The 15,660-nt window shown below is 37.9% G+C and overlaps 1 protein-coding gene across 3 annotated transcripts in view; it reads left to right on the plus strand.

The window, feature by feature from the left end:
- The window catches only part of Scaper (S-phase cyclin A associated protein in the ER), a 467,165-nt gene that overhangs the window by 189,403 nt on the left and 262,102 nt on the right, over nucleotides 1–15,660 (plus strand). For all 3 annotated transcript variants that reach the window (XM_050119436.1, XM_050119434.1, XM_050119435.1), the window contains 2 exons: nucleotides 2,485–2,640; nucleotides 4,703–4,845. In XM_050119436.1, coding sequence (XP_049975393.1) covers nucleotides 2,485–2,640; nucleotides 4,703–4,845 — 299 coding nt within the window. The remainder of the gene's footprint in view (nucleotides 1–2,484; nucleotides 2,641–4,702; nucleotides 4,846–15,660) is intronic.

Below are 15,660 nucleotides of genomic sequence, written 5' to 3' on the forward strand. Positions count from 1 at the left end.
AACTAAAAAAATAAATAAATAAAAATAAAAATAAAAGTATCAGAATAATATGACCAGACCTAATTTTATGTAGTCTGTTTTTTATATCAGTACAAATTCATATTAAACAAAATTTTGTAAATTAGTCTCTAAAATACTACATTGTTTCCTGTTTAAAAAATACTTTAAATGACAGGTTCCTAAACTAGTTCTTCTTTTTAAAAAATCTTATTTTGGTGAGCTCCCAATAGATCAGTCCCTCTGTCTCAGTGGGTAGGTGCACCCCTCACGTTCCCGACTTCCTTGCTCATGTTCTCCCTCCTTCTGCTCCTCATTGGGACCTTGGGAGCTCAGTCCAGTGCTCCAATGTCGGTCTCTGTCTCTATCTCCATCCATCGCCCAATGAAGGTTCTATGGTGTTATGCAAGATATTCATCAGTGTGGTTATAGGATAGGGCCATTTCAGGTTCCTTATCCTCAGCTGCCTAAGGCACTAACTGGGGACATCCCCCTGGACACCTGGGAGCCCCTCTAGGTTCAGGTCTCTTGCCTACCCTAAGCTGGATCCCTTAATTAAGATAAATGCTTCCCTACTCCCATATCCATCCTTCCTTTATCCCAACCATCCCAATTCCCCAAGTTCCCCCAATCCTCCCCTTCTCACATTTCTCTCCCCATCTCCCCTTATCCCTATCCCACCCCTCCCCCAAGATCCCAATTTTTGCTCGGCAATCTTGTCTACTTCCCATATCCAAGAGGATAACTATATGTTTTTCTTTGGGTTCACCTTCTTATTTAGCTTCTTTAGGATCACAAATTATAGACTCAATGTCATTTTTTTATGGCTAGAAACCAATTATGAGTGAGTACATCCCATGTTCATCTTTTTGGGTCTGGGACACCTTACTCAGGATAGTGTTTTCTATTTCCATCCATTTGCATGCAAAATTCAAGAAGTCATTGTTTTTTACCGCTGAGTAGTACTCTAATGTGTATATATTCCACACTTTCTTCATCCATTCTTCCATTGAAGGGCATCTAGGTTGTTTCCAGGTTCTGGCTATTACAAATAATGCTGCTATGAACATAGTTGAACAAATGCTTTTGTAATATGAAAGGGCATCTCTTGGATATATTCCCAAGAGTAGTATTGCTGGGTCCAGGGGTAGGTTGATCCCGAATTTCCTGAGAAACTGCCACACTGATTTCCAAAGTGGTTGGACAAGTTTGCATTCCCACCAGCAATGGATGAGGGTACCCCTTCCTCCACAACCTCTCCAGCAAAGGCTATCTATCATTGGTGTTTTTGATTTTAGCCATTCTGACAGGTGTCGGATTTATATTGAGGTCTTTAATCCATTTGGACTTGAGTTTTGTGTATGTAGGTTGATATGGATCTATTTGCATTCTTTTACATCTGACATTCAGTTATACCAGCACCATTTGTTGACAATGTTTTCTTTTTCCATTGTATATTTTTAGCTTCTTTGTCAAAAATCAGGTGTTCATAGGTGTGTGGATTAATACCCAGGTCTTCAATTTGCCGTATCCTGTAGTTTACTTCTTTCTGTCTATGGAAATGTTTCTTAATGTCATTGCCACGCAGTCTATCTCTTTGTGTAATGCCTAGAATCTTCCTGAGACATACCATCTCAAACACATTCAACTGCTGTTCTGAAGAGCATTTTATTGTCCAGGTTCCGGAGTTGTAAAGAAAGCAGTTCCAGACAAGTGTCTCATATACCTGTAATTTTGTTGTTGTTGTTGTTATGTCTCTTTTTTAAATGTTTATTTATTTATTATGTACACAATATTCTGTCTGTGTGTGTATGTGTGTGCAGGCCAGAAGAGGGCACCAGACCTCATTACAGATGGTTGTAAGCCACCATGTGGTTGCCAGGAATTGAACTCAGGATCTTTGGAAGAGCAGGCAATGCTCTTAACCACTGAGCCATCTCTCCAGCCCCTTGATGACCAAACCTTTCCTAGTACCTGGAATGCAGCCCACACTATCCCTATACGTCTCTTGAAGTGTGAAATAGTTCCTTCCTTTGAACTAAGGTTTCTTACCAGATATACAGAGTTGTCTGTTTGCTTGAGTTTCTTATTCTTTATTACAATGTTAAAATCCTTGCATGCCCTTCCCATGTGTTATATCTCAGTCTTGATGCATTAGTTTACTTTGAGGTAAATACTGGCAGGAAAAACTTACCAGTTACTTTTCCCATGACTTACTGCTGATTTAAATAATATTATGTAAAATCATTGCTAAATTTCTTTTTTTTTATAAGAATTAAATCAAGGGGCTGGAGAGGTGGATCAGTAGTTAAGAGTGTATACTGCTCTTTCAGAGGACCTGGATTTGGTTCATAGCACCCCATCATGTAGCTGAGGTGCCTGTGACTCCAGCCCCAGATGGTTCGTGGGCAGCTGCAGCATACACATACTTTTCTTTCTCTTTTAAGAATTAATTTGATTCTAACTCCTTTTTCATTCTCATTGAAGGTAAATGAGATTGCCTTCATAAACACCCTTGAAGCTCAGAACAAACGCCATGATGTTTTATCAAAATTGAAGGAATATGAGCAGAGGCTTAATGAATTACAGGAAGAACGTCAGAGAAGACAAGAAGAAAAGCAAGCTCGTGATGAGGCTGTGCAGGTAGGATTCTGCTAAACCTTTACTAAGCACTTTTCATATCTCAGGCTCTGAGTCAGGGGCTGGAGATAAAACCTAGTCTCCGTTCCCAGGGGTGCATGACACACTGCAGCACTGCAGTGAATGGAGAGGACATCAGTGTCCTCGAAGGTCAGCCGGATGTACACTGAGCTACTCTGGGACACTCATCTGTTGTTCTGTAATTATTTCCTTCTTCTGATCCAAAAAGAATATTATTGAGATAGTTAATAAAGATTTGGGCAGTTTTTGTCCTTAGGACCAGAGGAACATATCATTTATTAACCAGTATCATCAGATAATCTTGATTAGTGTTGAATTTCTGCAGCTGTCATATCCATGATGGAGGAAGCATCATAGGGAATGAGTTGTCTTGTGAAGAATCTATCTTAGTTCCTTCTTGGGAAAATACCTTATCTGTGGAGAATTTTGCTACAGCAAAAAAAATTGCAGTATTTACATAAATGGAGACTATTCTAAATACCTTCAGCTGTGATCACTTTGAGTACTACAAATAGGCTTTTGGGCTGGTTTGAAGTCATGAAAATACATATTCTTTTCTAATAAGGAGCAGACGTGCATAACAAATCTCAACTCACCAGGACAAGGACAATTATTGATATTATTAACAATTAATAATTAATTATTATTTACCTTGTGGCAAATCATAAAATCCCAGTTTAATGTGTAAAAATGTAACTGGTATAAAAGTACCATGAGAGAGGGAATAATTGCTTTGCTTGTGGGATGACAGTGTCAAGGAAGGTTCTCTGTTTAGATGATTTCTTTATTGGGTTTTCACAAAAAGAAACTTCATTTTTTGCCTTCAGTACTGGTGGTTGAGCCCAGGGCCTCCCTCCCATGTGCTAGACAAGTTCTTTTGCCTGAGCTGTATCTTTGTAATTGATAACCATATCATAAACTACGGATAGAAAATGTCTTTTCATTCATCTGTGCCTTATATAGTTTACTTTAGAAATAGTTTATAGTTTTTGATTCATATCATGGATTTTTATTACATTTATTACTTATTTTTAAGAAAGATTTTCTTGATGTTATTTGTATTAGGTTTCTCAAAGGAAAGAACAAACAGAATGAAATTTTTATGTGTGCATGCATGTGTATGCTTGCGTGTGCATATGTGTGTGTGTATGTATGCTTGTGTATGTGTGTGTGTGTGTGTGTGTGTGTGTGTGTGTGTGTTTGTATAGTAGAGTGGCTTACAGGCCTCAGTCTGGATAGTGCAACAATAGCTGTCTTCTGACAGAAAAGCCGAGGATCCAGTAGTTGTTCAGTCCCTATTGGTGCTAGTGTCTCAGGGACATCCTAGACAGCTGTCTATTTTCAGTCCATATTGGAATCCCGAGGAAATAGGTTCCAGCACCAGCGAAGGAATGACTCAGGAACAGGATAGATGAACTTGCCAGTGAGAGTGAGGACAAGCAGGCAAAAAGTGAATCTTTCTTCTTCCATGTCCGTTTATGTGGGCTGCCTCCAGGAGGTGTCCCAGATGTAGGGTGGTCTGGGCTTGGGGTAGTTTTCCACTTCAAATAATTCCATCAAGAAAAATCCTTTACTGTTTTGCCAGCTGCTTTGTTGGGTTTTAGTTAATCCAGATTTAGTCAAGTTGACTACCAAGATTAGCTATCATACTATTGCAAAAAAATTTTCACCTAATTGTATTTTCAAAGTATGACTTGTTAGATTGTAGGAATACAGTTGGCATATTTTTATGGATCATGAATATTCAAACTTGATTAATTCTGTTTTCTAGCTGTGCCATAATATGTGTGTATAATTTGTATATATATTTATATGTAGTTCTTAGGATTTAATTCATACCAGATCATGTTATCATTATGTGTAACACTGATAAATAACATCTGAAAACCATGTCATTGCTATTTAATTTTTTCTTAAATTCTTAGAAACCATGTACATAGTGACAATCCAGGAATAATCTAGAATATATGTTTGTGTTAAAGTTACATTGCCTTTGATTGTTTTAATTTCACATAATTCTAGTAACTTTAGTTTTTAACATCAGGAACGCAAGAGAGCCCTAGAGGCAGAACGGCAGGCCCGTGTAGAGGAATTGTTGATGAAGAGAAAAGAGCAAGAAGCCCGAATTGAACAACAGAGGCAAGAGAAGGAAAAAGCCCGTGAAGATGCAGCCCGAGAAAGAGCTAGGTACCTACTTTGCTATCTTGGTTTTTGTCTTGATGAACAGTTTGCCACTGAGAAAAATTAGATCTTAACATCAGCAATTTCTTACATATGTTCTAGAAATACCAGAAATTTAAAAATGTGCTAAATTCCCATGATACTTGATATTACATTCAAAATGAAGAACTTTTAAAACTTTGTATTGCCTGAGAAAGTTATTTGAAGTTCTTTTTTTTTAATTGCCCAAGAAAAGGTAATTTGACTCTATTTAGCTTCAATGAAAAGGTATTTGCATCATACAGGGTGGGCCTGTTGAAGAATTTATTTTTTATTCCTAGGTTATTTAGATCCCTTTGACATTTTTTTCCCTTTGACATTCTTTAGATGTGTATATTTAGCTTTGTTTGCCACATTGCTTTCTGTTACTGGTTTCTAATGAAGTTTTTTGTCATTTGAGAAATATACTTTGCCTATTTTCAATGCTTCTGTATTTGTAGAGACCTTGTTTATAGCCTTAGATATGGACTATATATACAGAAGAATGGAGATGGTATTGGGTAGAGTGTTCTCTATTTATCAACTGAGTAGGGGATAGAGCCCTCTAGTCTTCCGTGTATTTTATTTACTAGGTTTCTGTTCAGTCTGCCCAGCTCAAGTGGAGTAGCAAAATAGTATCTTCATGTGTTTTGATTCTCAAGTGCATACATTCTTTCCTCACTCTATCTTACTGCTGCAAAAGCCAGTTTTTTTTTTCTGTTATAAATATGACCATAGTTACCTTTTAGTTTGCCTTCTGTCCTTGTACTTTCATGTATTGTGGTTTCGTTTCTTGAACATGTATTTTAATTTTCTGAAATATGCTTGTTTATTTCTGCCTTCTGATTCAAATGTTTGTTCCTAATATGATTGGATTTATTTGCCACAGTTTTAGATTTGTCATCTCTGTGTCTCACGTCTTTCTCAGTTTTACTGCTTTGTTCTTTGTTAAGCTAAAACTTTCTGGTAAATGATTTGTAACTCCTTTTCCAGTTTTCTTTCTGTTACTGTGATAAAACACTAGAAAGCAACCTGGGAAAGAAAGGCTTTATCTGACTTGCAGGTTATAGTCCATCATCAATAGAAACCAAGACAAGCACTGAAGCAGAAACCCTGTGGGAATGCTGCTTACTAGCTAACTTCTGGTCTGACATCCAGTCCTGGGTTGACACTGCCCATGGTGATATGGGCCCTTCCTCCTCAATCCATACTCAAAATGCCCCTCAGACATGACTGCAGACCTATCTGATAGGGGCAGTTCCTCGGTCACAGTTCCTCATTGAGTCTTAAAGGTGCATTATTTTAATTTTTGTCTTACTGTTTACTGGCTGAAGCATAGAAATCTTTTTGGCTTATTATAATATACTTAAGTTTATGACGAAATTAGTTATGGTAAATGCAGCAACTTTGTTCTTCCTCTCATGCCTTATTGTTGCACATCTTGCATCTGTGTGTGTTATGAACAGAAGAATATAGAGTTACAGTTATTTCTTATGCTGTTCTGTATTTTTTAAAGAAACCACAAAATTAAACACAAAAGCATTTTTGCATTCCTTTGTGTTTCTTTAAGCATTTATTAATCATTCTGATCTGTGTCATTTCTTTTTATCCAGGTGCGATTTTTTTTAAGTTGATAAGACTCACTGTAGCATTTTTTTGCAAAGGATTTTGTGTTCAGTGAACTTCTGGTTACTCATTCATCTGGGAATATTTTAATTTTATTTCATTTGAATAATAGTTTTTCTTTCAAAATTTTGACTTGTTCTTTTGTTTCTAATGAGACCTCTGCCTTTAATCATGCTATTTTTTCTAAGTGTGGTAAATTGTTTCTTCATGCTCACAAAATAGTCATTCTCTTTGTCTTTTGAAATTTTGAAAATATTTTTTCTAGAGATCCCTGTGTTTCTCTTTATATTAATGTTCTGTGTATTAATGTGTTTTTGTTTTGTTTTCTTTTTTGGATTTTCAAGACAGGGTTTCTCTATGACAGTCCTGGCTGTTCTGGAGCTTGCTTTGTAAACCAGGCTGGCCTCAAAATCACTGCCGTTGCCTCCAAGTGCTGGAATGAAAGGTGTTTGCCACCACCGTCCAGCCAATTAATGTGTTTTTAAAGATAAATTTTGGAAGTATTTGACCATTATTTACCATAATTTCTTCAAATATTTGTTAGTTATCTTAAGTTCTTTGAGGTTTGATGGTTTCTTAGACTTTTTTGGGGTTTGATGATTCCACAGTTTCAGGGAGTTAGTATTTAGGATTTTAAATTATCTTATTTTATGTATATGGATATTTTTCATACATGTGTCTCTGTGCTGCCTACTGCCCTCAGAGGCAAGGAGATTGCCTCAGATCCTCTGAAATTGGAGTTTAAGATGGTTGTGAGCAGCCATGTAGGTTCTGGGAATTCCACCTGGATCCTCTAGAAGAACAGCCAGTGCTCCTAACTGCCTAGCTATCTTTACATCCCAGTGTTTGAGATTTTTATGGGATGTTTCTTAGGACATGTCTGATGTTTTTCTTATGGTTAGATTGGGGTTATGATGTTTTATGAGGAGGATAACACAAGTGGAGTATTATTAACATATCAAAAGCTTATGATATCATCTTGATTTATTTTTTATTTGTATTTCACATGGGTTTAAGTGCATATGTGCACGTGTACATTTGGAGGCAAGAGATCAGCATCAGAAATTTCTTCAATTGATTTTTAATCTTATTTTTGAACAAGAATAACAACAAAAAAGTTCTGTCAGTAAACCTGGAGGTCACTAGTTTGGCTAAACTTGTTGGCCAACAATACCCAAGGATCCTCTGGTCTCTAGCTGCTTATCACTAGGCTTATAGGCACATTCTAAAAACCCAACTTTTTATGTGGGCTCTGGGGAATCTGAGCTGAGGATGCCTTATGGGAAGCACTTATCCTCTCAAATCACTTCCAGCCCTGATGTTGTTACCTTTGACTACCTAACTGAGGTAGTGTTTCTTCCCTATATAATTTAAAAATTCATCCACGTCATATTTGTTAATTTCTTTTAATATCAATATGGCATCATTTATTTTGTATGTTTAATGCTACAATTTGTGGTGGTTTAAATGAGAATGGCCCCATAGGCTCATGTATTTGAATGCTTGGTCACAATTTGTGGAATTATTTGGGAAGGATTAGGAGGTGTGACATTGAAGGAGGTGTGTTACTAGGGTGGGCTTTGAGATTGGAAAAGGCTATACCATTCTCATTTAGCTCTCTCTGTCTCCTTTGTTGTCTCAATATGTAAGCTGTCTACTACTGCTCTAGTGTGCCATGCCTGTCTGCCTGTCTCCATGTTTTCCTCTGCCATGATGCTCATGGGTTCTAACCCTTTAGAATCATGAGCCCATAAAATAAATGCTTTCTTTTATAAGTTGCCTGAGTTATGGTTTTGGTTTTTTTTTTTTTTAAAGAAAACAAACTATCTTTTTTCATTATACATACCAATCCAAGTTCCCACACCCTCCTCTCCTCCTATTCACTCCACTTACCCTGCCCGCCATCCACTTCACAGATTAGGTAAGGCACATTGCATTGGGGAAGGTCCAAGGCCCTCCCTACTATATTTAGGCTGAGCAAGATATCCATCCAAAGAGAATGGGTCCCCAAAAAGCCAGTACAAGCAGTAGGGGTAAATCCTGGTGCCACTGCCAGTGGTCTCACTGTTTGCCCCAACCCTAGAAATATCACCAACATTCAGAGGGTCTAGTGTGGTCCTATGCTGGTTCCTTCCTGTCTGCTGGGGTTGGTGAGCTCTGATTAGCTCAGGTAAGCTGTTTCAGTGGGTGTCCCCATCATGGTCTTGACCTCTTTACTCATATTCTCACTCCTTCCACTCTTCAGCTGGACTTAGGGAGCTCAGTCCAGTGCTCCAATGCGGGTCTCTGTCTTTGTTTCCATCATATGCTGGATGAAGGTTCTATGGTAACATTTAAGATATTCATCAATTTGACTACAAGGCAAGACCAGTTCAGGCACCTTCTCCTCTATTCCTTAGGGTCTTAGCTGGGGTCATCCATGTGGATTCCTGTGAATTTTTCTAGATCTAAGTTTCTTGCTAGCCCCATAAAGGCTCCCTCAATCAAGATATCTCTTTCCTTGCACTCATCTCTGTCCTTCCTTCATCTTGACCATTCCATTCCAAGTTCTTCTCCCTCCCTTTCTCCCCCCTGTTCCCCTTCCACCCTCTCTTCTCTCCCCACTCCCATGCTTTCCATTTTGTCAGGTGATCTTGTCTATTTTGATTTTCTAGGTGGATATATATGTTTTTCTTAGGTTCACTTTGTTACCTAGCTTCTCTGGGATCATGAACTATAGGCTCAATAACCTTTGTTTATGGCTAATATCCACTTACAAGTGAGTACATACCATACCATGTTCATCTTTTTGGGTCTGGGCTACCTCACTCAGGATGATTTCTTTTTCTAGTCCCATCCATTTACCTGCAAATTTCATTTTTTAGTGGCTGAGTGATATTCTGTTGTGTAAATGTACCATATTTTCTTTATCTATTCTTAAAGAAATATTGAGAGACTTCAAGGTTGTTTCTGATTTCTGGCTGTTATGAATAAAGCAGCAGTCAACATGGATGAGCAAGTGTCTCTGTGGTAGGATGAAGTGTCCTTTTGAGTATATGTCCAGGATTGTTATAGCTGGATCTTGAGGTAGATCTATTCCCATCTTCCTGAGGCACTGCCACACTGATTTTCATAGTGTAATGCTATATAAGTTTTCACTTCACCAGCAGTGGATGAGTGTTCCCCTTACTCCACATCCTCCTAAGGATGAACAACATGTTAACTGTTTTTTTGTTTTGTTTTTGTTTCTTTTTTTTAAACCTTAGCCATTTTGACAGGTATAAGATGTAATCTCAAAGAAGTTTTAATTTTCATTTCCCTGTTGACTAAGAATGTTGAACATTTGTTTTTCCAGCCATTTGAATTTCCTCTTTTGAGAATTTTCTGTTTAGAACTGTGCCTCATTTTTTAATTGGGTTGTTTTTTTTTTTGATTTCTAGTTTTTGAGTTCTTTACATATTTTGGATATTAGCCCTCCATCAGATATGTAGTTGGTAAAAATATTTTCCCATTTTCTAGGTTTATGCTTTTCTTCTTGTCTTTTTTCCATCTACTTCTTTTGGGTATAACTTTTTTGCTTTTTCGTCTAGGGCTTTCAGCTGTTCTGTTAAGTTACATTATAAGATCTCCATCTCCATTTTTCAAAAAATATAATCACTTAGTGTTATAAACTTGCCTCTTAGAACCACCTTCACTGTGTTCCATAAGTTTGGGTATGTTGTTTATTCATTTTCATTTAATTCTAGAAAGTCTTGAATTTCTTTTTTAATTTCTACCTTGACCCATTTTTCATTCAGTAGTGAGTTGTTCAGTTTCCACAAGTTTGTAAGCTTTCTGTTGCTGATATGCAGCTTTAATCTGGTGGTCAGATAGGATGTCTGGGTGAAACATTATGTAAATATGTTAGGTCCATTTGGCTTATAATGTCCATTAGTTCCAGCCTCTCCCTTTTTAGTTTTTGTTTGGATAGCTTGTCTGTTGGTGAGAGTGGCGTATTATATTTTCCCAGCTGTGGTGGACAAAGAAGCATGTAGCTGGCAAGAGGGCCTGGGCTCTGAGATTAAAAATGCTTTGTTTTTCTGGATTAAGTCTTCTTTATAACCTTCTATGGTGTGTGCTGCCTCTGGATACCATTGCCTGGGGAGACAGCCCCCAGGTGCTGCAGGACTCAAAAGGAAGCCATAGAGTAGACACATACTAGACTTTTTAATCTGAGGGAGTTAAAGAAAAAGTCACTCACACATTCTTTTGATGGTTTCCTTTAGATACTTTTCTTTATTCTCGTTTTTTTTTTAAAAAATTCTGATTTTGTATTCTGTATTCTCTTTTCTTATCTCTATCCAGAAATGTCACTTCTGTCTCTCTAGATGTTTTCCTCCTAATTCTCTCAATATTGATGTTTTCCTTTTAAGTGTATCTTTATTCTTGATGTTTCCCTTTTAATTCTCACAGTCTTGATATTTTCCTACTAACGCATTTTAACTCTATCCTTATTCTTTTTCTTTTTTTAAATTTATTTATTTATTTATTAATTAAAGATTTCTGTCTCTTCCCCACCGCCGCCTCCCCTTTCCCTTCCCCTCCCCCAATCAAGTCCCCCTCCCTCGTCAGCCCAAAGAGCAATCCGGGTTTCCTGCCCTGTGGGAAGTCCAAGGACCACCCACCTCCATCCAGGTCTAGTAAGATGAGCATCCAAACTGCCTAGGCTCCCACAAAACCAATAGGTGCAGTAGGATCAAAAACCCATTGCCATTGTTCTTGAGTTATCAGTAGTCCTCATTGTCCACTATGTTCAGTGAGACCGGTTTTAACCCAGGCTTTTTCAGACCCAGGCCAGCTGGCCTTGGTGAGTTCCCGATAGAACATCCCCATTGTCTCAGTGTGTGGGTGCACCCCTCGCGGTCCTGAGTTCCTTGCTCGTGCTCTCTCTCCTTCTGCTCCTGATTTGGACCTTGAGATTTCAGTCCGGTGCTCCAATGTGTGTCTCTGTCTCTGTCTCCTTTCATCGCCTGATGAAGGTTAATATTCAGGAGGATGCCTATATGTTTTTCTTTTGGTTCTCCTTCTTATTTAGCTTCTCTAAGAACCCGAATTATAGGCTCAATGTCCTTTATTTATGGCTAGAAACCAAATATGAGTGAGTACATCCCATGTTCCTCTTTTTGGGTCTGGCTTACCTCACTCAGGATAGTGTTTTCTATTTCCATCCATTTGCCTGCAAACTTCAAGAAGTCCTTGTTTTTTTATTGCTGAGTAGTACTCTAATATGTATATATTCCATACTTTCTTCATCCATTCTTCCATTGAAGGGCATCTAGGTTGTTTCCAGGTTCTGGCTATTACAAACAATGCTGCTATGAACATAGTAGAGCATATATTTTTGTTGTATGATAAGGCCTCTCTTGGGTATATTCCCAAGAGTGGTATTGCTGGGTCCAGGGGTAGGTTGATCCCGAGTTTTCTGAGAAACCGCCACACTGCATTCCAGAGTGGTTGCACAAGTTTGCATTCCCACCAGCAATGGATGAGTGTACCCCTTTCTCCACAACCTCTCCAGCAAAGGCTATCATTGGTGTTTTTGATTTTAGCCATTCTGACAGGTGTAAGATGGTATCTTAAAGTTGTCTTGATTTGCATTTCCCTGATTGCTAAGGAAGTTGAGCATGACCTTAGGTGTCCTTTGGCCATTTGAACTTCTTCTGTTGAGAGATCTCTGTTCAGCTCAGTGCCCCATTTTATAATTGGGTTGATTAGCCTTTTACGGTCTAGTTTCTTGAGTTCTTTATATATTTTGGAGATCAGACCTTTGTCAGTTGCGGGGTTGGTGAAGATTTTCTCCCAGTCAGTGGGTTGCCTTTCTGTCTTAGCAACAGTGTCCTTTGCTTTACAGAAGCTTCTCAGTCTCAGGAGGTCCCATTTATTCAATGAGGCCCTTACTGTCTGTGCTGCTGGGGTTATATGCAGGAAGTGATCTCCTGTGCCCATCTGTTGTAGAGTACTTCCCACTTTCTCTTCTGTCAGGTTCAGTGTGTTCGGACTGATATTGAGGTCTTTAATCCACTTGGACTTGAGTTTTGTGCATGGTGATAGATATGGATCTATTTTCATTCTTCTACAGATTGACATCCAGTTTTGCCAGCACAATTTGTTGAAGATGCTCTCTTTCTTCCATTGTATACTTTTAGCTCCTTTATCGAAAATCAGGTGCTCATAGGTTTGTGGGTTAAAGTCAGGGTCTTCTATTCGATTCCATTGGTCAACTTCTCTGTTTTTATGCCAATACCAAGCTGTTTTCAATACTGTAGCTCTGTAATAGAGTTTGAAGTCAGGGATGGTAATGCCTCCAGATGTTCTTTTATTGTATAAGATTGTTTTGGCTATCCTGGGTTTTTATGTTTTTCCATATAAAGTTGATTATTGTCTTCTCCAGATCTGTGAAGAATTTTGATGGGGATTGCATTGAATCTATAGATTGCTTTTGGTAGAATTGCCATTTTTACTATGTTGATCCTCCCAATCCAAGAGCAAGGGAGATCCTTCCACTTTCTGGTGTCCTCTTCTATTTCTTTCTTCAAAGACTTAAAGTTCTTGTCAAATAGATCTTTCACTTCCTTGGTCAGGGTTACCCCAAGATTTATTCTTTTTCTTGCAGCTTATATACCCCAGCAAAATCTTTGAGGCAATATAAAAATTACAATGTGGTTACATTCTGTTTTTCAAGTGAATGATTGCAATGGATACAAAACAAATAGGAAAAATCAGCATGTTTTTTGACTACACATTTCACATATTACAAGTGAAAAACAAATTATCCCAAGAACCAGTGTACATACATACTCAAACAACATATTATAGATTAACCATGTAGGGAAGATATTCTTCTTCGTCGTGTCTTTTACTGGCAGGCTGTTACAAAGAAAAGACCAATCACTTTATTGCTTATCTTGAAAGGTAATCTTTTAAGGACTCTTAAAGGAATCACAAATCTAAGCTTTTGTATATGAAAAAGAATCAATCAACTCTACCTTAAATCTTTAGGGTACATAGCCACTTGTCAATAGTTTCTTCTATCAGGAGATTGAGGGCAGAAATGGGTATAAGGAATTAATCATCACCTTTGGTCATCAACCAATCCTAGCAAGCAAGGCAAGTCAGCTAATGGTAATTGGACTGTTTTGTTCTTGTTCCCTGACCTCAGCAAGTTCCTCATTCAGCTATGTGCCTTTCTAAAACTTTAGGTTGTCTTTGTGGTTTTTTCACCTCAAAACTATTTGACAAAAACATCTTAGTCTAGCCTTACATTATTAGAAGTCTTTGTTTCAGCTACAATGCACTCTGAAACCTGTGAACACACCTGCCAACATTAAGGTTAAAAGAATTTAAGGTAGCTGGACTAACTAGGACTCAATTGTTTTTCTTAATCATTAACCTGAGTCATAGTCTGTATGGCTCCTTAATGGAACCTCATGTATTCTAGCTGTGTGACACTTCCTTGTTTTAATTTTAGTCATCAAAACTCTGAATAAACTAATATTATTATTACCAATTAGACAGTACAGTTTAAGAAGGTATTATCTTCATCGTAATCCATAGGTAAAAATGCTCAATAGAACGGGAAGTTTCCATGAGATAAACACACTACATTAGAGGCAGTGGGGATCTCTTCTGTCCCCCCAAAGAAACAGTCCAGACAAGAAGCTATTAAAGAGAGTCCTTAAAAGGTGTTATAAAGGGTCGGGCAGTTTGTTGGGCACCAGCCTTGACAAAAATACTATTTACCAGGGTAGGGGTGTGAGTCTCAGAAAAATTATTAAAGAGTATGAAGACATGAGTAAAATAATAAAACAGAAAACAGAAGATAGTACCAGGAGGGAGTTTCAGTGAATACTGAAATTGCTTGTGTTTAATTTCCAATTGCTTAAAATATCCCTGACCTCAAAAGGAAAGAATAAGATAAAAAGCTGCATTAACATGATACAAGGTTGTGGGCTGCAGTCGTAGTTAAACATTCTGTTGCTAGATCAAAACAAGTCAAGCTCACACCCTATACCAAAATATTCTATAGGCAGACCACTCCTGTTTGGATTCTATTGTTATCTCCTTAAGGGAGTGGGAACTTAGTTGGATACCTAGACTTTTGTTTGGGGTTGAAACATATCTACTTCTCTATTCCTGAAATACAAGGTCTGGATATTATTACCAGTGCTTGTTGACAGTAACCTTGAGAGAGTAGAACTCTCAGAACTGGTCAGAAATATAGGTGGGACCTTTGTTTGAGGTAAAAACAGAAAATAACATTGAAGGAATAGAGGTAAGTTCCTACTCTCTGACCTTTGGTCAAGGTGGAAATAGGTTCACATTTTTGGGCCTTCACAGTGGTTGTAGTGGGATTACCTTTAATCCCAGCACTAGGGAAGCAGAGACAGGCAGATCTTTGTGAGTTTAAGGTCAACCAGGTCTATAGAACAAGTTCCAGGACAGTCAAGGCTACACCTGTTTTGAACCCCTCCCATGCAAAAAAACAAAAAACAAACAAACAAAAAAACTGTGATAAAGATGCTGAAGTATAGCTCTTCAAAGTTGATGGCTTTTGGTGAGGGATTGGGAAAGGAGCTTATCACTAGGAGTTTGACTGTGCTCCAACACAGTGGGCAACACAAATTGGACTTGTGTGGTATTTTGGGGGGAGGGTGCAAGGGTGGGAAGCAAGTGTGATTAGAGTGCATCGTATGAAATTCTCAATAAAAGTATGATGTTGGGGAATAAAGGTCTCATCAGTGTGTGAGGATCAATATGTGTAGATTTTTCCTTTGAGTATGTAGTATTCTTCCCCATCTTTTTTGATTCATTTTGGTTTGAAGTCTATTTTGTTAGATATTAAATGGCTATACCAGCTTCTTTTTTCCATTTTCTTGCAATATTTTTTTCTTTTTCTTTAGCCTGAGGTGATATCTATCCTTGATGTTAAGGTGCTTGTCCTGGATTAAGCAGAAGGCTGGTTCCTTCTGTTTCTTCATCCATTCTGTTAGTCTCTCTCTTTTTTTTTTTAATTTGGGAATTAAGAACACTGATGTTGAGAGATATCAATGAGAAGGGTTTGTTGATTCCTGTTATTTTATTGGTGTTAGTGTGTATGTATATATTTCCCTTTTTATTTGCTGGTCTGGGATTATTTATTCTTTGTGTTTTCTTGGATGT

This window comes from Alexandromys fortis, unplaced genomic scaffold (assembly GCF_014885135.2).
Source record: "Alexandromys fortis isolate MF-2015 unplaced genomic scaffold, M_Fortis_MF-2015_v1.1 scaffold_167, whole genome shotgun sequence".
NCBI classification, from domain to species: Eukaryota; Metazoa; Chordata; class Mammalia; order Rodentia; family Cricetidae; genus Alexandromys; species Alexandromys fortis.